The sequence below is a fragment of the Nematostella vectensis genome, chromosome 9 (genome assembly GCF_932526225.1).
Source record: "Nematostella vectensis chromosome 9, jaNemVect1.1, whole genome shotgun sequence".
Classification (NCBI taxonomy): Eukaryota; Metazoa; Cnidaria; class Anthozoa; order Actiniaria; family Edwardsiidae; genus Nematostella; species Nematostella vectensis.
In genome coordinates, this window is record NC_064042.1 from 8,841,936 (window position 1) to 8,864,356 (window position 22,421).

The 22,421-nt window shown below is 39.4% G+C and overlaps 3 protein-coding genes across 3 annotated transcripts in view; 1 reads left to right on the forward strand and 2 right to left on the reverse strand.

The window, feature by feature from the left end:
* LOC5515390 (kinesin-like protein KIF16B) overlaps positions 1-3,218 on the forward strand; it is a 30,469-nt gene extending 27,251 nt beyond the window's left edge. Inside the window, exons 17-18 of the mRNA XM_032385142.2 lie at positions 479-1,429; positions 1,993-3,218. Of these exons, the coding sequence (XP_032241033.2) occupies positions 479-1,429; positions 1,993-2,418 (1,377 nt within the window). The 3' untranslated portion in view covers positions 2,419-3,218. The remainder of the gene's footprint in view (positions 1-478; positions 1,430-1,992) is intronic.
* A 1,255-nt stretch (positions 3,219-4,473) lies between these two features.
* On the reverse strand, positions 4,474-6,552 carry LOC116619867. Its single transcript, XM_032385145.2, has 3 exons — positions 5,712-6,552; positions 5,427-5,489; positions 4,474-5,209 (listed from the first exon to the last, which is right to left on the reverse strand). Exons 1-3 carry the CDS (start codon positions 6,289-6,291, stop codon positions 5,040-5,042), a joined length of 813 nt encoding a protein of 270 aa, XP_032241036.2. The 5' UTR covers positions 6,292-6,552; the 3' UTR covers positions 4,474-5,039.
* Positions 6,553-6,709: 157 nt separating this feature from the next.
* LOC5515373 (golgin subfamily B member 1) lies at positions 6,710-13,489 on the reverse strand. Its single transcript, XM_001635456.3, has 12 exons — positions 13,471-13,489; positions 12,607-12,741; positions 12,144-12,194; positions 11,491-11,745; positions 10,681-10,991; positions 10,275-10,587; positions 9,113-9,153; positions 8,983-9,032; positions 8,675-8,809; positions 8,304-8,464; positions 7,642-7,733; positions 6,710-6,853 (listed from the first exon to the last, which is right to left on the reverse strand). The coding sequence occupies exons 2-12, from the start codon at positions 12,719-12,721 to the stop codon at positions 6,806-6,808; spliced, it is 1,572 nt and encodes a 523-aa protein (XP_001635506.2). The 5' UTR covers positions 12,722-12,741; positions 13,471-13,489; the 3' UTR covers positions 6,710-6,805.
* Between the last annotated feature and the right edge of the window lie 8,932 nt (positions 13,490-22,421).

Genomic DNA, 22,421 nt, shown 5'->3' on the forward strand with positions numbered 1-22,421 from the left:
TTCCCTATCGTTGTTGTTGCTGTTTTTGTTATCGTTGTTGTTGTTGCTGTTGACGATGATAATGATGGTGATAATGGTGGTGGCGATGGTAATGTCTTTGATTGGTGTTGATGAGGGTGGTGGTAATGGCGATTATATTGATGATGATAATGATCTTTGACGATTAATACTGTTTATCATCATGTTGTATCATGATGTTGATGATGATGATGATGATGATGATGATGATGATGATGATGATGATGATGATGAAGATGAAGATAATGATGAAGATAGTAAAATTGATAATTGTGATGATGATGATGCTGATGATGATGATGATAATGATGAAGATAATGGTGAAGATAGTAAAATTGATTATTGTGATGATGATGATGATCATGAGGGGGATAATGATGACTTTGTTATTGACCATTTATTAAAATCAAGAAATGTATTTGCAAAAAAATAATTTTTGATAATGACTTACTATTTGTAGGAGTTAGAAGACACTATGATATCCAAGCAAGAGAAGATCGAACGCGAGCGACAAATAGAATTTGAGTTTTTCGAGACAGAACAACTTCTACTGGAAGAGCTTGAGCAGAAACAAAGAGAGGCCGCGGAGCAGCTTGAACAAGAACGCAAAGCGATGCAAGAAATTATCGAGAAGGAGCGAGAAGAGGAGAGATTAAAACTCGATAAGGAACATCAGCGGATGGAAGAACAACAGCGACAGCAGCAGGAGGCGCTAAAACAAGCCGAGGAGGAAAGAGCAAGATTAAGAGAACAGTTGATAAGAGAACGTGAAGTCATGCAGAGAGAGAAGTCACGATTGATGAAGTTACAGCAGGACTATAAACAGATACGCAGTAAAAGCCCAGAAGGGCCTGATTTAGTGTTGACATTGACAAACTTGAATTTGGCGCAGGTTGCGAAGGACTTGTCACCTGCGGAACGTAGGAAACGTTTGGAGGAGGAGAAACGCCGGTTGTTGGAACTTAAAAAGGAGGCAGATAATTTACTGGTTAAGACCAAGAAACAGCAAAACGGTAATCGGTCGAGTACTGGATCAAGTAGTTCGTCTTCCTCGTCATCCTCAGAAGACTCGTCCAAAAATAAAGAAAGCTGGAAAGTGAACGAGACATCCGAAAACAAAGAACAGAGTGGAAAGGTTATGGAAGAGTTAGAGCACGAGAGGCAAAAGAGAAAAGAACTCGAAAAATTGCTGGAAAAAGAAAGAGAAAAGAAACAAAACGGTGACACCCCCGAGGATAAAGTCCAGGAACTTGAGAAAGCTTTGTGGTTGGAGCGAACGAGGCGACAAGAAATGGAACGAGCACTTCACGAGAAGCAGAAACAGGATGAACTGGACCGACTTGCTGCTGAGGAGAAAAGTCGGAAAAAGGCGATGACGGACCGAGCTATCCACGACAGATTACCGCAACAGGTGTGCAGGACATTGCTATTAACTGCCTTCAACATATTGTTGAAGAAACATTACGCACCCGCGCATGCTTCGGTTATTTTTTCCTGTGTAGCCACCCAATGAAACTTAGCAGAAAAATGCGCACTAATGTTTCCTCGCCTTAACTCAGCCGCGAGTGGTAGGACGGCTTTTGTGTACATCGCGTAGTTGTATTCTGAATTTTTGGGTGAAACAACTAACGATAACTTGGTGTATTACAACGCAACACGCGCTACCGTGGCCACCTTGACAGTTTTGGGAAGTAGCCAGTTAGGAGGCGAGAAACTTTACAAGCCAACCAATGTGGTGAAGAAATGGTTTAGTGCACATCTAAACTTGGCGAAACGACGGGATTTGTGATCCTCAAATGCTAGCTTGGCTAACTTTTTTAAAGCTTTGTCTTGGTGGCAACACTAGCGCGCATCGCACCTAAACTAAACAACCAGCTTTAAATTACTGGCCTGAATTAAGCATTCACCATGACGATAAAGTTTATTGAGCAAATATTTCATAAATCGATGATCTGTTTCTTCTATCATTGCCAGGTAAAGTCACCACCAAAAGACGACATGAATCTGGCACAGCACATTGTATCTGTTGGACATATCCTGGAAAACTGTCCCTCGGTCAAAGTAACCCCAACACTGTGCAAAGGTTACCTCACTAAAATGGGCGGCAAAATTAGGAAGACCTGGAAAAAGCGCTGGTTCGTGTTTGACAGACAGCGCAAGGCGTTACTATACTTTCACGATGAACATAAAAAGGACCCTAAAGGCATTATATATTTCCAAGCAATAGAAGATGTTTATGCTGCTAGCTGGTGCTCAAATAAAGGGCCATCTCCCAGGACAACTTTCTGTGTTAAGACTCCACAGAAGTCCTATTTCATAGCTGCACCGAGTGGCCTAGCCATGAGTATCTGGATTGATGTTATATTAACAGGAAGAGAAGGAGGGTTTTACAACTATTAGGTCTAAGTAGTCATATTATACTTACAGATACATAAGGATGAACCATACTTAGAATAACTGCTGGCCAGAAAGTATGTAGATTTTAATTATATAAAAAAGTTTTAAGGATATCTTCTTTTAGGGGTTACACTCTATATTTGCATGTCTGTACAGGGGATCTCAAATTATATCTTATGTTTCATAAATGAGGCTCAGTTTATGCAACATTTTTAATGGAAAATAGTTTTTCTGTACATATTTTGTCACACACTTCTTGCCTGATTATCAGATGATTCTATATTTCTGGATAGATGCGATCAAAAATTATTTATCATGAAGTCCCTAGAATACATTTTGTAGGTGAAAAATGATAACCTTTTATTGATTTGACACAAGAACCCATTCACGTGTACATCATGTGACAATCAGACTTACCAATGAAAGTCTACCTGTGAATTTGGATGGCAAAATAAATTAGAAATGTAAATTGGTTTTTCAACCAATTAGTGGAAAAAAATATAAAAAGATAGCCACACATTCATTCGACTACATACTTTATTTTATTTTTACTTTATTTGACTCAGGTAAAAAAATCATTTTTCAAGTAAATCATGTACATAGGGCTTTTCCCAAGGAAAGCCTTTTATGTGACAGTTGGTATAAAAACAACTCTTGCTATTTTATATAGATGATGCAACTTTATATAGTATTTATATAAATGGCAAATATATCTATGCATTTTGTAAGAAAATGTAGAAAAATTGTAAAGGGTTACATATATAAAGCATTTTATAAAATAAAATACCATGTTAAAGAAAAAATGTTTCAGTTTATAATGACAGGGTAACAACTTCGCCCTTTTTCAACCAAATATTGCATCAAGAGGTGATCAACCTCCACAGGCTTAAATTTCCAATAAAGTACAACCTAGGCCACCACACAGCACTGGAAGTGGTCTACAGTCCTATGCAAATAGTGCCAGTGGTCAGCATAAATAGCATAAATAAATAAATAAATACTACAGATTCAAGATTTTAGAAATATACTCATTTTTTGGGAAAATGGTTTCATAAATACAATTTTTACATCTTTTTTACAACAACGTTGTGGAAGCTCAAAAGCTGAAACTCTCATTCCCCACTGTTCATCAACCATATAGTCAGGCAGAAAGTTATTCCAAAATATAGCTGTATGATTCTCTAACATTAGTTTTATTATTTCTGGAGATTGTTCAAGATTTACCTTTTCTTATGGCAAGAGATTTTATAAATGACCTGTATGTTTCCTTAAATATCAGTCCTGACACTGATCTCAGATGACTAGCAAGTGTTCTGTAAGCCTATTCTACTCTTTACCTATATAGTTTTTTTTTACAAGGAACTGTTACCCTATATAACCTGGCAAGAAAAATGGGGGGTCTGAACACTCTGGTGGTCCAAAGTGCAGTACTGTGGATTGCATATGGAACCTTTAGCCTAGTCCCACCCATTTGCTGTAAGTTTTGTGCTTATAGAGGGATTCAGTTTAACTGCCACCAAGCCATGAGTTGAAAGAAAGGCTTTTAACACATTGACCCCTCAACCGGCCTGTACGGGCCTTGAGAAGTACCCGCGAAGATACTCAGGCATCCATCTAAGGGATAAGTGGTCTTGAAGATATGCATCCAACCAAGATGATAGCAACTTCGCTTTAGCCAAATAATAGCTCAGGTTCTTTATCAAACTTCAAATCAAACAAGGAAAAAAAAGCTAAAACACTCCTCTCAACAAAATGCTCAAAATACCACACAAGGGAGAGGGATCAGCAAACACAGCCCAAGACACAAATAGATACCTTCCTTTATTCTGATCCTCCAGGTTCATCTCCATGGCCTCAAAGCACAATGTCCACTCCTTTAAGGCTTGTGAAACCACTTTGCCATTATGGATTGCAAAGCATTCTGGGAGATCCAGGGAAAAATTCACGAGGGGAGGGCCAGTCAACACTCCTCTCCCCGAATTCAGATGGTTTTTTTTATAAGTCTTTTCACCCCAAAGCCAAACAAATCAATTCCAGGTCATACAGGCCCAGAATAGCAGAGTAAAATTTTGGAATCAATTTGGCTTTAGAAAAGAAAGCATTTAGGAGAGCTGTGGTGATTCATTAGAAAATCATTTTCTCATCCAGGCAATAAGCCAAAAAAGAAAAAATCACCATGAATCCACCTCTGCTTACAAATATCTATAAGCAGAGCACTCAATTATGCCCTAATAGACTTCATGATGTCCAAGGACACTCTCCCAATATGCTTATAGCTGTATTCTTGATGAAAAATACAAGCAACCATCAACTTGTGCTCGCATTAGCACAACAAAAAAGGGATTCAAAATAGGGGCCGCAAAGCACTGTGGAAAAGCTAGGATACCGCTGACTTGGTGCAGCAGTGTTTGACTTTGACGGGCTGTATAAAAATCAGAATAGGGGGAGGTATCTGTTTTTAGTCTGTTTTTTTTGTAAATTCAGCTCAAAAATAGCCAGGAGTCAATGGGTTAATAACAAAATTAACCATAAAATCCAAGAGTGGAGAAAGGCAAATGCACAGGACTAGGCATGCCAAGGACAAATATACCAAAGTGCAGTATATACCCCATCATGGATCATCTCTATACAATTTTAGGAGCAGTAAAATATCCTGCATGGTCGACTCTGAGTGTTTTGATGTTCTGTCTCTGCTGCAAGTTGACGAGCTGCGCCGCGGTAACTTGTAGTGTATCTGCTTGTTGACTCAAGGAATCTCTTTCTTGCAGCACATTGATAAGTTCGGATGACACCTCTAAAACACAACAAAATTGGGGGCAATGTATGAAAAAGATCAAGTTATAAACAGCTGATTTATGCTTGAGTATTTTTCGTTTGAGCTCTAACTTTATTTGATGTTTAGGCACTAAAGGCCATGCATTCACAAATACATTTTTTTTTGGGGGGGGGGTGGAGGGTGGAGTGTGCTAAGTTTGAGTTGAGTATATAAAATAAGCTAAAAACCTACTTACCTCGTATTTTATCTTTGAAGTTGCGAATAATTTCTTGAACTTTTTCCTTGTCAAGCTGATTTACTGAAAATTGATTATCAGAATATTTGAGAATGGATCCTATGATACGCGTGCCTTATATTCCGTTGATTGTCAAGTTCCCTAATAGAATTATGCTTCTTCGACGTTTAGAGATAGCGGTGCGCAATAATTGTTTTGTTTTGCCGCCATATTATATTGAAATCAGTTTTTTTAGAAACTTTGCGATTAAAAAACACTGACATGGAAGGGAAAATTTATGCTTACATTCGCCAACAGTGAAATGTTTCAGATTTCGTTCTTTTGTGGAATCCTTCAGTTCCTCGTCGTCTAAATCGACGGAGCGGACACGCATTTTCCTCGCTCTTTCTTCACAATCCTCTATTCCTTTAATCCTCTCGAGACGATATGCTTCTTTAACAAGAAACGAGTTCTTTCGGTTGGAGTTATAATTTGGGCTAAGTGCCACCTCGTGGTTTCTATGTTTTGTTGTTGTTGTCAAATTATTCTGGCCAGATCGATTAATATGCTCGCTTTTCTTTTCGTCGCCAACAGCAATCCATGCATCAAATAAATCCATTCCATCGTTGTGATTTATCAAGTCCCTGAACTTATCCTTCCAGGTTCGTTTTGGGGAAGGACAGCGTGGTTTAATAGAACTTTTTACCACACTCTCCCATTTTGCCAAGCAGTCTTTGTGAGCTCGCTTGTAAGCGTTCGAGTTTTCAAGATTAGCGTCTCTCAACCAACGATCGTTCACTACTACATCCACAACTTCTTCACCTGTTTCTTGACTACAAATATCGCAGATATTGCTGTCCAAGCTAATACTTACAAACCCTTCCATATTGCGCGGAACTTCCAAATCGAAAGTGTTTACTCAGCAGGTCTTGTCAAATTTTCTGAATGTAAAATTCAGTTTGCTTATTCTCCCATGGAAACCAGGAATGGCGATCAGTCTAAACCAAAGGACATGTATATGGATTATTTCAGCGTAGAAAAAGACACCAATTGCAATCAGAAATCAGATAAGTTTTCGCTGACAGAGTTTATCTTTTGACTGCGTGCTCTAAAATGCGTGTTGTGGTTGTGGTGTATGTTTTCCCGCACGCTTACGTAAGCATGACGTCACATGTGTCGATTGCTTGTTTGAGTGGGGGGGGGGGGGGGGGGGGGGGGGGAAAGGGTGCACCGGAAGTTAAATGTGACCTCACGTCTGCAGGAAGTTGCAGGATTGAAAAATAGTCAATGCAAATAAACAGGTACTCTGTAAAACATAGCTTTATTTTAATAATATTTTATTTTCTTAATCTATTTCTTCTAAGAGTCATCATATCCGACACCGACACTCGTCTCGCGTATTAAACGTCCCAAAAGTGCAGCATTACATTTCCGTGTTCTTCTAACGTCTGAAATGAAACATAGGTTAGTATTTTCTTATCGAAACGCAGGCGCTTTTAGTTTCGGGCTCTTACTAGGGTACCACAGGGAGCACGAAACTAAAACCTGCTTGTTGGAATTTTTTTTACTGTAGGATGGAGTTTCATCAGGGGCTCTGTCCCTGGATATTCCGATAGGTGTATTTCGTTACTCAGATCCAAAGTATTTTAAACAAGGACTTGCGGTATGAGTAGCGCGCGCCTGGTCCAAGCTGTCATTCCCACTAGACTTTGTCGAGAGCACAGCTCCATAAAAAAATAGCAAAAGAGATCTGATCACGTTCGAAATAATGTCTTAAACATCAATGGTGCAGAGACAACTTTATTTTCAATCTTCTCTGGTGACTGGACAGATAAGAAATAGAAAATGGAGCAATTTTGAGACAAATAAGTTTTTAGGTTTTGTTATTTTCACGCGCGCGCTAAAGAATAGCGTCATTTCAAACGAGCGCGCGCCGTTTTCAAATTAAATTCTTAATCACAATTTTTGTCGTTGTTACCGTAGAAAACTGCTTCCAAGAAGCTCGCCGTTATTGCCTTGTGTATACAGAATATTATTTTCAACTTCGATAATATCAAAGTTAAGCTACGGCTCTGCTTTTTCGATATTTTCGAGGCTCTGCACTTGACGTGTACTAGCGAGAATGCAACTTGGACCAGGTCCAAGTTGCATTCTATACCGCGGGTCCTCGTAGCAGTGTGCAGAGATAGGGTACTCCGCCCCCCTCGGGGGGATGGGCGCAGCTGGGTCCACTTACGGTATTTTTCCGCCGCCGCGGTTTATTTCCTGACCATATATCCTCATCACTGTCTGTGGGTAAGCCATTAGAAGGAACGATCTCGAGATAATCTAAACAAGAAAGAATTTGTTATTGTAGTGTCTCTAAAACGAAAAAAATCAGGGGCGCATACAGGAGCTCCAAAAGGGAGGGCCGAAGCAAGGGTTTTAAGAAAGGGGGGCGGATTCGATGTTCTTTCTTGTATTTTCTTATATTTTTGTTATTAGGCAAATATCTGAAAATAGGGGGGGGGGCGCTCGGGCCACCCCTAAATCCGGCCTACCCCTAGATCTAGAGGTGGGCCCAGCGCCCCGTTTTTTCAGACAATTGGCTTAAAAATAACAAGAAATACAAGGAAATCTACGGAAAAATAATAAATCCGGGCCCTTCTTTCTTGAAACCCTTGCTTCGGCCTCCCCTTTCTGGAACTTCAGCATCCGCCCCTGAATTCATTCAATTATACTTAAATCCTTTTTCCAGTTTCATTTATGCAAATGGTGAATCCAAAACAACTATGTTTATACATGGAGAGGATACCTAATGTATTAGATCCTTGGTAGGGCGAACGATCTCCAGCATCGATATAAACAACTGATTTGTAAGAGAAAAGTACTCGGTATCGGCGTCAAGGTATCACTAACCTTGACTCAGATCTTTGTCTCTTGCGTCTCCTTCACGGAAGAAACAATAGGACGGCCACTCGGGGGCACAAGGACCGTCTTCAGTCCCTCCCCCTTCGGTCAGAAGCCGGTCATTTACGTTTCTCTCAGACATGAATAATTCCGCTTGCATAAGACGGATTCTGGTAGGTAACAAAAAAGGCATGGTGGTTATGTAAGCGTCTTACATAAGTCCATACATCAGCAGTTTCTTATGTCAGATATTAAGAAGGGGTAGCATATAACTGCCTACCTCAGTTACCTATTGGCTACACAAGTGCGCAACGCGTAACGGTCTGCCCAGCTTGCTTTGCACGCATTGAGATTATCAGCTCAGAGGTGTTTTAACTCACGTATTTTCCAGTTCTGCGCACCGCTTGTTCGCTCTGTAGATCTCGTCTATAAGAGTGAGATTGTTGCTGTTCGACGTACTTTCAGTGCTTGGTGTTCTACTCGACGTGTCTGATAGCTCTGAGCTTGTACTACCGCTAACAGAAAACGACATACTAATGAAATGATGAAGATAAGGTCGAACCCTTATTGAAATACATTGCTAAAACTCGGAGACGCACACAATGTGATAGTCCCATACTAAAACCTGGAATTATGCAATGCATAGCTAAATGCATGACGTGCTCTTTTCAAAAACTATGGCTCTTACCTTGACTGCGAATCGCGTTTAGCTAAAGTATTCACGTATGGATGGTCTCTCTAGAAAGAAGGAGGATATATATATAAGGAAAAGCCTAAAAACACTTTTCACTGTTCTCGCATAGCCAAGAATTTCTTACCATGCCGTTTTGCCCATTTTCAGTATTCTTTGAAAGTTTTCCTGTAATGACAGATAACCAAAGACTGCGCTATCAGATTGGAACACACATCATAACCGCGTCAACACGACAGAAGCAAAAAAATGGCAAACTTAATATTGTAAGATTGTGTTAGCTTACATTTTGTTTATTTTTTGCCTAGAGGTTCCTTGCATAATATAAAACAAAATAAGCTTTATTAGTTTTTGGTAGATGATCCATTCTTGAGATATGATTGAGCAAAGTTGCCTTAGATTATGAAAAAAGTAGCAAATTTCGCCCAAATTGGGCAATTTCAGACGAGACAAGAGTCTTACAATTTGCAAGACTCTAAAGAAAGGATTATCTACGAAAAAATACTAAAGCTTATTTTGTTTTACATTACACAAATAAAATCTATGCAAAAAATCAAGCAGATATAAGCTAACACGACCTAACAATTTGAATGTATGGGCATTTATATGTTAAGAACGCCTCTGACACCAGAAACAACAACAGTTTAATCAAGAATAGCATCAACAATAACGACAATATCATACCAAAAAACTGCATTACTGTCATCAGCATCATCATCGTTATGATCCATCACCATAATTACCATCACCAACATCATAATAACCATCACCATCATCATCACCATCATCATAACCATCACCATCATAATAACCATCACCATCATCATCACCATCATCATAACCATCATCATAATCACCATAATCACCATAACTAACACTATTGTCATCATCACCACCACCATTATCACCATCACCAACACTGTTATCATCATCATCACCATCATCATCATCATCATCATCATCACCATCACTAACACTATTATCATCATCACCACCATAATCGTCGTCACCACCATAATCATCACCACCATCATCACCATCACCATCACCAACACTACTATCATTACCACACAAATCATCAACTATCATAATCGTCATCACTAACACCATAGTCATATCAGCGGCGTAGCCAGGATTTTAAATAGGAGGGGGGCCCAAAACTGTATTTTAGATAATGTCTCATACATTTACTGTATTTTTGGCTGCCTGGGCTACCCCCCTGGCTACGCCCCTGCATATCATCGTCTACCATTATCACCATCGTCATCGGTCCTGATATCTCAATTCACCTCGTAGCGTCTTGTTCTCCTTGCTGAGCTGTCTGATCTCTGCCTCCATCGCAGTCTTGATCTCTGCCTCTAGTTTTCCCCTCTCCCGGTACACATCTTGGATTTCGAGATTTGCTAGTCTCAGCTCCTCGTTCTCTGTGAATAATTTCGCTTTTTCTGTCTCTAAATCACTAATGCTGTCTTCAAGATGATCTACTCTGGATTTCAATTCGTCTTTCTCTTTGGTAAGTTGCCTTTTTGTTTCGTCTAGATATATAATTTTGTCTTCGAGACTTTTTGTCTTTGAATTCAGTTTCTCATAGTCGTCTTTAATCTAAGTAGGGAGAAGGAAGAGAATGTCAATCGCCTGGGTTCAGTGTAAAAACTAATAAGTAAAGAGAGGAAACCCCTTTTTTAAAAGCTTCACCTTGTTTGCCTGATCTAACTCGAGTTTTGCTTGTTTGAGTTGCTTTGTCAAATTATGAATTTCTTCGACTTGATTACCGAATTTCTCTGATTGGTCTAGCTGTTGTGTCGTGCTCTCTGATTGGCTGGGCTCTTTGTGGGTATTTTGTGATTGTTTTAACGCTTGTATTTGGTTCAGCTGTTGTGCCAACTCCCGCTTTGTATCGTCAAGTTGTTTTCTGAGTTTTGCGTTTTCTTCTGATAACATGGTCACCATTAGGGTCGCTCTGCTTGCTACTTCGTCTGCTCTCTCAGGCTCGCTCTCATCGCCATCTGCAACGGACAAATAAATAATTGATGCAATAGTGTAATAAGTAGACCATTGAATTTAGGACCGTAGCAGGGGGTCGGCACTGGGGGCACGTTCCCCCCCTCCCTCAATATATTTTTATGAAATTATAAGGAAATGACCAGTAGGGGCGTTGCCGTGCCCCACAAAATTTTCTTCATATTTGTGTATTGTGCCCCCCAATAGTGCCCCCAATAGTCTGCTAGATTCAGCAAGGTTCTCTTTGCTCGGTCTAAATGGGAGGTCTCAGGTAATGACTGCATTATTCCTGATCAAAAATTCATTTCCAACCTCAAGTCAAATGCCTCAAGTACTGCTTTTGCTTTATGTCACAAAAAATGTACACGGTGGGACATGCAAGAGAATGTGATTGGCTAGATAGTGCTTGAGTGACGTCTTCAATCTGATGTTTAAATAAAAAAATGGTAATTCAACAACCTTTTGAAGCTCGACATTTTCTATCAAGAAATCGCCAGAAATTACCTTGGGCGTCTTCGTAGTCATATTCGTCTGAATTATCGACTGGCAAAGACACGCTCTCGAAACACCGCTCTGTAAACATCCCATCAACCTCATCATTTGCGTCGTCTGCGAAGGTGACCTGAATCGTCGGGATGTCAGGATGTAAGGGAGTGACGTCATCACCTGCCGTTACTAGTGCCAGTTCCTTGCGACAAAGAAAGCTACACTCGGCCAAAAGAAGCACTCGGTCTTTGGCACTAGTTATTTTCAAGTCATCTGGAGGTAAAATATAACCAAAGAATTAGAAACAGCAGTCATCTCTCGCCTTAAGGGCCTCGTTATATCGGTCAAATATAACAGACACCTCGTTAAAACGGACATATAGTCATAAAAACTGATTATTTTGTGTGTAAAAAAGCTCTGTGGTCCTGTGATGGTATGAGCGAGGGCTGTATCTAAAGAAGGATGCCCGTAAGGCGTTCCCAATCTCCTCTCTTGAAAACGGCTTCAGGCGAGGAAGCCAGTGCGAGGAATGAATCTTGCAAGGAGAAGGGGGGGGGGGTGGATGGAGGACTTGGTTCACACTTCATAAACCCGATTAAAAAACAAAAACAAAGGTATGGCTGATTAGGACTCTTTAAGGGAGTAAACTTTCCATATTATATTCGTCTTACCTAGAAGCTGTTCATCCATCTCCAGCAAAACTGGTCCCGTCACATACAGATCTGAGAAGAGAACAGAAAACCCATTTAGTCCATGATGTAATACTTTGAATAATATATTTAACTTCTTTTTAGAGCAAAAATGCGTATTCCATACAGTTTAGAGAAAATTAAATAAATACCCGAATAAGAAGATAAATGCAGACATTGAAAAGGGCAAAGATTTTGTAAAAATAATTTCAAATTAAACCATGATTTCATTAAGTTCTTGCCACTTTGAATTTTAAAGCATTTCAAAATAGAAAAAAAAGTTTTCGGCATTGAATTTTCAAATGAATAAGAAGAGCTGGTTTGAACAAAGTGTGTTTGCGGTTAATGTAACGCAGTTTCAATATGAGACTTTAGATCTTTGTAGGATTATCTATATAAGCTTGATCATTTTATTTGCGCAAATACAGATACAAGAAGTACTCACTTTGAAACCTTTTACAGTATTTTTCGAGTCCCAGCTGACTCAACCAATCATTGACATCCTCACAGCACCACTCCATGACAGAGTCAGGTCGCCTTCGTACGAAGATCGTCGCCATCTTGTTTCTCGTGTCTCGATCTGTGTTGTGGGTTTTCAAAGATTTTAGCAGCTTATCCAAGCTGATTACACTATTGTATTTATGCAAATCGTTAACAGCCTAGTTGTTGACCTAATTCAAAGCTCGTTGCACCGTCTGCACTTACGCTTTGTGAGGTGACAATGAGAGTAATTAGGGAATACCACCCTCTTTCTCTAATGCTATTAGGAACGCGCTTTGTGTCGTAGTTGCATCGACAAAGAACGGAAACAAACATCACTGAGTGGTTCAATGTTTGTTAGGAGACGCCATCAGATATGAAAGTTATGTCGTTATGTGATAAATTCCGTGTGTGCGGAAGAAAGTGCCTTTTAAATACTCACACGAGAAAACTTCAATTCTGAAACAGGGCTATTCGTTTTTCTAAGTTCGAATTAATAGCACAAGGCCCAAGGCAAGATAACTCAAGTACGACACACGACAGTATTAAGACACGAAGACACGGCGACGACAAAGAGGAAGTGACCAAAATTGTTTATTTATTTTTCAATGTTTTCATACTTATGGCGCCCAATTCTAAACTGGTTACGATGAAATAAGAGTGTGTTATACTAAGAAATGCATAGGCCTTGGACCCTATATAGCTACAAAGAGAACAATTGATGATCTGGGTCGGGTATAGAAAGCAGGTTACACTAAACCAGGGTTAAATATGGTTCTCAGACAATCAAATGCACTGATTGTTATTTTATTCCTGGGTTAGCGCTTACCTATTTCCTAGGAACCATGCCCTGGTTTAAAGCGCGCACCCTCCCTTGCAAGATCGTGAAACTTTATTACCTGTCGCAGTTTAGAGACAACGACTGAAACGTATAAGACAGAATGCATTTCACATTTGGCATTTCCGATCTGCCTTTCGTTGCCTTCGTCACATCATCGTCGTAAAAGTTCAATTATATTTAGCTTGTGACAGGATGCACTTAGAAAAAGAACTTGCCATTTTTAGACCCACTAGTCCCCGTTAAAGCCAAAGACAACATATATTATTTCCAAAAGTCACTCGCTGAGGACAAGGTACTTATCTAAGTACACAGAGCATATGGGTGTTGTCACTGAATGCTACCATGCCGTACATTTTTGCGTCCACAAAAGCGCTCCTAAGTAATAGTCGTACCCCCTACCGACATATAGTGACAATCTTTAGAAATAGCCGTAGCCATAACCAATTCAGTTAAATTTGGTGTGAAAATAGCAAATAATGCTTTTCTATGTTATTATCTTGGCGCACCACTCCCAGCTTAAAAGCCTGGTTTCCATATTGTCGTAACAGTCGCAAGGGTCGTAACAGTCGTCTAGGGTTTGCCCCCCGAGGTGAACACGCGACTCGCGAAGGTTTTAGGTAATGATCTTTTGTTCACTAGCCGCAGAATTCTGAAGGCGTGGCCCCTGTAACTGCCGATGGTGATCAGTTAACGGATGTACAATACACGTTATCGATAATAATGATATATGTTATCAATAATAATGAACAGCAAGAGGTGTATTTACAGATATTTGATGTTTTCGGTTGTTCGCATTGACAGTTTCATATTCTAGCAGTTCTTTTAAAGAATGAGTTCTGATGAGTTATTCTAGCTGTGAGCCCCTTGCTATCAGCCCCAACATTGAAGCTGGCATGACGCCTTGAGCAGAAATGGTGGCGATGTTTGAACGCCGTGCTGGGAGATCAACCCTTTCTCATACAAATCAGTAGCGGATCTAGGGGGAGGGTTTAGGGGATTTAACCCCCCCCCCCACCACCACCACCACCACCACCACCACCACCTTCTCACCACCACCACCATTGAGCTTTCAGAAAGTCATATCCCCCTTTATCACTGAGCTAGACCCCCCCCCCCCCCTTTAGCGAAAAGCTAGATCCGCCCCTGAAAATTATTTTTGCTTATTTCGTTCACACACCAGAAATTTGGGTTCCCTGTGGATGGTTGGGATCAAGTTGTGTAGCGTATTGATTACATCAAAACAAAATCAGTTTAATTCTGTTCTTTCGTTATGGCAATCAGGTAACAGAACAACATTCTTGGTAAACCTCTATCTAAACTGTACTCTCGTGCTGCTTAAAGCGAGGTTAACTTCCTGTTTCTTAGGGCCTTCGGCCTCGGTCAGTATTTTCAAGACCTCGGTCACGGTATTTCACGATACGGACCTCCCAGCTGGTAAATAACATATAAAATAAGGAAAGGAATGTAACTACCATCTTATCCAATAAAAAAAGGAAAATAACTATCAAAGCCACAATAGGGCGGGGGTCAGAAAATAGTCATATAAGGAAATAAAGATACCCACCACCATAGCCATATAAGGTGCTATTATTCAACAAACACGACCACAAGTTGAGCCGACTCCAAGGGCGGTATTTCTGTGGTTTTGGAGAATAAATGACACAAATTCATTCTTCTCTTGTACAGTATGAAGGGCGTAAACTTCCGTGTAAATAAAGCTAGTATAAGCCACCATGCTTTGCCAACAGCACCAGCATTTTTGCTGGGTCAGAACGATGGTGGCTGTTTTCGCAGTTGTAAATTTAATCACGAAGGGAACAATCGATATTGGTGTTCTTGGACATGAACTTACAACCGATTTCGCCAGGAAAATTGTTGATGCTTGCATAGGAATTTAAATCCCTACTGGTTTTTATGGGAACTTTTCCGTGGCTTATGGGGCAATTATAGTGTATTTAAAATAAAAACAAGAAGTTACCTTAGGACAGTTGGGAAGAGTTTAGTTAATGATAGAAACAATCGATTTGATAATCGCATTTTCTAAAAAAATAGAAGAGAAAAAGATAAATAAATAGAGGGGAAACAAGAAAGAAAGAACAACAGGAAAATCAACAACAACAACTGGGCTGACGCTTCTTACCGTTTGGGATGACTAGTGTCAGTAGACTCGCCCCCCCTGCAGTCTCAAAATAAAATTGGCGATATGTCTTCCGATCCTGAGGACAAACCAAATCAAATTATTGGTGTCAACCTTATGATGATGGTGATGAGAATGAGAATGATGATGGTGATGAGAATGGCAGCGGAGGCTATGGTTATGATAAAGGATGTAGATAAAATTACTGATAGATATGAAATGTGGTGGCTACGATGATGATGACTATAATCATGACGGTGGCTATGATAATGACGACTATAATCATGACGGTGGCTATGATGATGATGACTATAATCATGACGGTGGCTATGATGATGATGACTATAATCATGACGGTGGCTATGATAATGACTATAATCATGACGGTGGCTATGATGATGATGACTAAAAATAATGACGGTGGCTATGATGGTGATGACTCTAATCATGACGGTGGCTATGATGATCATTACTATAATTATGACGGTGGCTATGATGATGATGACTATAATCATGACGGTGGCTATGATGATGATGACTAAAAATAATGACGGTGGCTATGATGGTGATGACTCTAATCATGACGGTGGCTATGATGATCATTACTATAATCATGACGGTGGCTATGATGATTATGACTATAATCATGAATGTGGCTGTGATGATGATGACTATAAGCATGACGTTGGCTATGATGGTGATGACTATAATCATGACTGTGGCTATGATGATCATGACTATAATCATGAATGTGGCTATGATGATCATGACTATAATCATGAATGTGGCTATGATGATGATGACTATAATCATGACGTTGGCTATAATAATGATGACTATAATTATGACGGTGGCTATGATGATGATGACTATAATCATGACGGTGGCTATGATGATGATGACTAAAAATAATGACGGTGGCTATGATGGTGATGACTCTAATCATGACGGTGGCTATGATGATCATTACTATAATTATGACGGTGGCTATGATGATGATGACTATAATCATGACGGTGGCTATGAGGTGATGACTATAATCATGACGGTGGCTATGATGATCATGACTATATTCATGACTGTGGCTATGATGATCATGACTATAATCATGAATGTGGCTATGATGATCATGACTATAATCATGACGTTGGCTATGATGATGATGACTATAATCATGACTGTTGCTATGATGATGATGACTCTAATCATGACGGTGGCTATGCCGGTGATGACTATAATCATGACGGTGACTATGATGATGATGATGACTATAATCATGACGGTGGCTATGATGATGATGACTATAAGCATGACGTTGGCTATGATGATGATGACTATAATCATGACGGTGGCTATGATGATGATGACTATAATCATGACTGTGGCTATGATGATGACTATAATCATGACGGTGGCTATGATGATTATGACTATATTCATGAATGTGGCTATGATGATCATGACTATAATCATGAATGTGGCTATGATGATCATGACTATAATCATGACGTTGGCTATGATGATGATGACTATAATCATGACTGTTGCTATGATGATGATGACTATAATCATGACGTTGGCTATGATGATGATGACTATAATCATGGTGGTGGCTATGATGATAATGACTATTATAATGACTGTGGCTATGATGATGATGACTATAATCATGACGTTGGCTATGATGATGATGACTATAATCATGGTGGTGGCTATGATGATAATGACTATTATAATGACTGTGGCTATGATGATGATGACTATAATCATGACGTTGGCTATAATGATGATGACTATAATCATGACGGTGGCTATGATGGTGATGACTATAATCATGACTTTGGCTATGATGATGATGACTATAATCATAACTGTGGCTATGATGATCATGACTATAATCATGACGGTGGCTATGATGATGATGACTAAAATAATGACGGTGGCTATGATGGTGATGACTCTAATCATGACGGTGGCTATGATGATTATTACTATAATTATGACGGTGGCTATGATGATGATGACTATAATCATGACGGTGGCTATGATGATGATGACTATAATCATGACAGTGGCTATGATGATTATGACTATAATCATGAATGTGGCTATGCTGATGATGACTATAATCATGACGGTGGCTATGATAGTGATGACTTTAATCATGACGGTGGCTATGATGGTGATGACTAAAATCATGACGGTGGCTATGCTGATCATGACTATAATCATGAATGTGACTATGATGATGATGACTATAAGCATGACGTTGGCTATGATGGTGATGACTCTAATCATGACGGTGGCTATGATGGTGATGACTATAATCATGACGGTGACTATGATGATGATGATGACTATAATCATGACGGTGGCTATGATGATGATTACTATAAGCATGACGTTGGCTATGATGATGATGACTATAATCATGACGGTGGCTATGATGATGATGACTATAATCATGACGGTGGCTATGATGATGATGACTATAATCATGACGGTGGCTATGATAGTGATGATTTTAATCATGACGGTGGCTATGATGGTGATGACTAAAATCATGACGGTGGCTATGATGGTGATGACTCTAATCATGAAGGTGGCTATGATGATCATGACTATAATCATGACGGTGGCTATGATGATGATGACTAAAAACAATGACGGTGGCTATGATGGTGATGACTCTAATCATGACGGTGGCTATGATGATTATTACTATAATTATGACGGTGGCTATGATGATGATGACTATAATAATGACGGTGGCTATGATGATGATGACTATAATCATAACAGTGGCTATGATGATTATGACTATAATCATGAATGTGGCTATGCTGATGATGACTATAATCATGACGGTGGCTATGATGATGATGACTATAAGCATGACGTTGGCTATGATGGTGATGACTATAATCATGACGGTGGCTATGATGGTGATGACTCTAATCATGTCGGTGGCTATGATGGTGATGACTATAATCATGACGGTGACTATGATGATGATGATTACTATAATCATGACGGTGGATATGATGATGATTACTATAAGCATGACGTTGGCTATGATGATGATGACTATAATCATGACGGTGGCTATGATGATGATGACTATAATCATGACTGTGGCTATGATGATGACTATAATCATGACGGTAGCTATGATGATTATGAATATAATCATGAATATGGCTGTGATGATGATGACTATGAGCATGACGTTGGCTATGATGGTGATGACTATATTCATGACTGTGGCTATGATGATCATGACTATAATCATGAATGTGGCTATGATGATCATGACTATAATCATGAATGTGACAATGATAATGATGACTATAAGCATGACGTTGGCTATGATGGTGATGACTCTAATCATGACGGTGGCTATGATGGTGATGACTATAATCATGACGGTGACTATGATGATGATGATGACTATAATCATGACGGTGGCTATAATAATGACTATAATCATGACTGTGGCTATGATGATGACTATAATCATGACGGTGGCTATGATGATTATGACTATAATCATGAATGTGGCTGTGATGATGATGACTATAAGCATGACGTTGGCTATGATGGTGATGACTATATTCATGACTGTGGCTATGATGATCATGACTATAATCATGAATGTGGCTATGATGATCATGACTATAATCATGACGTTGGCTATGATGATGATGACTATAATCATGACTGTTGCTATGATGATGATGACTCTAATCATGACGGTGGCTATGCCGGTGATGACTATAATCATGACGGTGACTATGATGATGATGATGATGACTATAATCATGACGGTGGCTATGATGATGATGACTATAAGCATGACGTTGGCTATGATGATGATGACTATAATCATGACGGTGGCTATGATGATGATGACTAGAATCATGACTGTGGCTATGATGATGACTATAATCATGACGGTGGCTATGATGATTATGACTATATTCATGAATGTGGCTATGATGATCATGACTATAATCATGAATGTGGCTATGATGATCATGACTATAATCATGACGTTGGCTATGATGATGATGACTATAATCATGACTGTTGCTATGATGATGATGACTATAATCATGACGTTGGCTATGATGATGATGACTATAATCATGGTGGTGGCTATGATGATAATGACTATTATAATGACTGTGGCTATGATGATGATGACTATAATCATGACGTTGGCTATGATGATGATGACTATAATCATGGTGGTGGCTATGATGATAATGACTATTATAATGACTGTGGCTATGATGATGATGACTATAATCATGACGTTGGCTATAATGATGATGACTATAATCATGACGGTGGCTATGATGGTGATGACTATAATCATGACTTTGGCTATGATGATGATGACTATAATCATAACTGTGGCTATGATGATGATGACTATAATCATAACTGTGGCTATTATGATGATGACAATAAAAATGACGGTGGCTTTACCGATGATGACAATTCTTTGAGATCTTTGACAGTAACCAATGAGAGATACCAAGTACGCTAAAATAACCGAAGGTATATGTACTTCACCGACAAAAATAAAATACCACCTTTCTACACAAACACAACAAACGTCCATTCTACACAAACACAACAAATGTCCATGAGCTTTGATTTCAGAGAAAAGCGTGTCAGAGATTTGCAACATTTTTTTATCGATATATATTAAAATTAATGATATCATGATTAATCAAGGTATTATGTTCAACAAGTGCCTCCAGAAATTTCGGGTCAGATGCTTATTTCGTTTTCACTCATGTGTTCATGGCGCAAGCGCTTTGCATCTCTAAAATTGACAATTATGTTGAGCCTCATGTCCAAGGTTGTGCACGTTTTATTTTCTTGTTTTGGGCTTGTACAAGTTGTTATTTGCCACATTGGCCTTGTAGGGTTTTTTTTTTTTTTTTTTGAATTTCCACCCCCTCCCCCAACTTCTAATTGGTCCGTTCTATAGATGACCGGATGAGAAATCAGTTTGAAGGTAGGGATGAGATAAAACACCAAATTAGGAAGCTGTTTTCCCAGGGCCGTTACAGGATGGGGCACTGGGACATGTGCCCCCCCCCCCCCCAATATTTTCCAAAATTATAAGGAAATGACCAGTAGGGGCGTGACTGTGCCCCAAAATATTTTCTTAATGTTTCTGTACTGTGCCCCCTCAATCTAACGTGGCCTGCTACGGCTCTGTTTCCTATCCTATAAATTCCACATCGAGGAGCACATTGATGACCACGATTGTCTAAAAATGGTTTATTGATTGTCATTGTATGTTAAAAACACTCAATTTGCTTTTTCTCCATTTTATACATCACCATATTCTATTGCCTGCACAACACCGTTTAAAACTGGCATCGTAACTTTTTCTACCACAGCACGCGGGGCGGAGATGAGCTTTGGAGACTACAGCCCCTCCACAGCACATATGGAAACTAGTATCGTAGCTTCGCCTCCCGCAGCACGCCGGGCGGAGATGAGCTTTGGAAACTACAGCCCCTCCAAAGCACATTTTGAAATGCGCATCGTAGCCTTGTCTTCCGCAGCAAAACGGGCGAATGTTTCCAGCTTTGGAACGATCACACCGGCGCAACACATTTGGGACCCTGAATTATATCGGCGCCAACCGCATAGTCGCCGACTGAAAAACCAAAAGCGCTTCCCGAGCTGGAAACCGTCTGGTAAAGCAGAAAAGTTGTAATGATCAACTTTCCCATCGAGCCACTGAAAGTGTTTTTTTTTTCTAAATTATTCTTTCATGCATTTAATAGCACGAGTATCTTTGTTTGCTTAAGCTTACTATGTACATACTACAAATAACAATTATAAATTTAGAAATTTGGTTTGCTAGGATTGGCGAAAGAGGCAATACAAATGACGCCATTGCATCATAGCACAGCGCAGGGGCTGAGAGAGAATGACTACTATGGAAAGAAAAGGTTTAATTTGCGTCTTGTTATGATCTAAAAACATTTCACTTGTATCAAAAGCCTCTATCTAAAAGGACTTGGTAACCTAAGAAGGACCAATTCAAGCAAGTAACCAAGATATTTATAATCAAATGTCGTCAATAACAAAGAGACTTTATCCGTAGATTGCTATTTTGAAGTTTCGGAATTTTCCGGAATACGTTGATGAAAGTTTCATAACTTAACCATGCAAGAGAGTTTTTTTCATACTTGAGTGACCGCTTTGTCATGTCTTTTTAAAAGCTACTCCCTTTTCTTAACGCTTTGGTTGTTATGGAAGGGTGTACGATATGACACAGCAGAAACTCATATATATCCCGACAACTGAAAGGTACAAAGTAATAAATACAAAAAGCCCAAATTGTCGTGTACGTGAACCAGAAGAATAAATACAATACACCAAAAACTGGAATTCGACTCTGCCAGAGAGTCGACAACTGTGAAGGCAGAAAATAATATAATACCCCGTTATAGACAAAGTATTAACTAACTCATATCCCGACAATGAGGGCATCAAACATGACACAGCAAAAACCCTTGCTCAATTTTGTTGATTCATCATCTACACGCACTGATATGGTGTCCGAGTGATTGCCCTTGGCTTGCAAGCTAAGTGCGCAACCCATTATCCATTATTAAAAACTATCATTCATATAAAAAATGATGAACACATTTTCTATGGGCCTGTATATTTAGAAGTAGACCATATTTTTAAGAAAATGCGAGAGCAAAACTACTCCGAATCGCTGGAAAAAAATTACTTATCTCAGTCGAAAAGATATCTAACA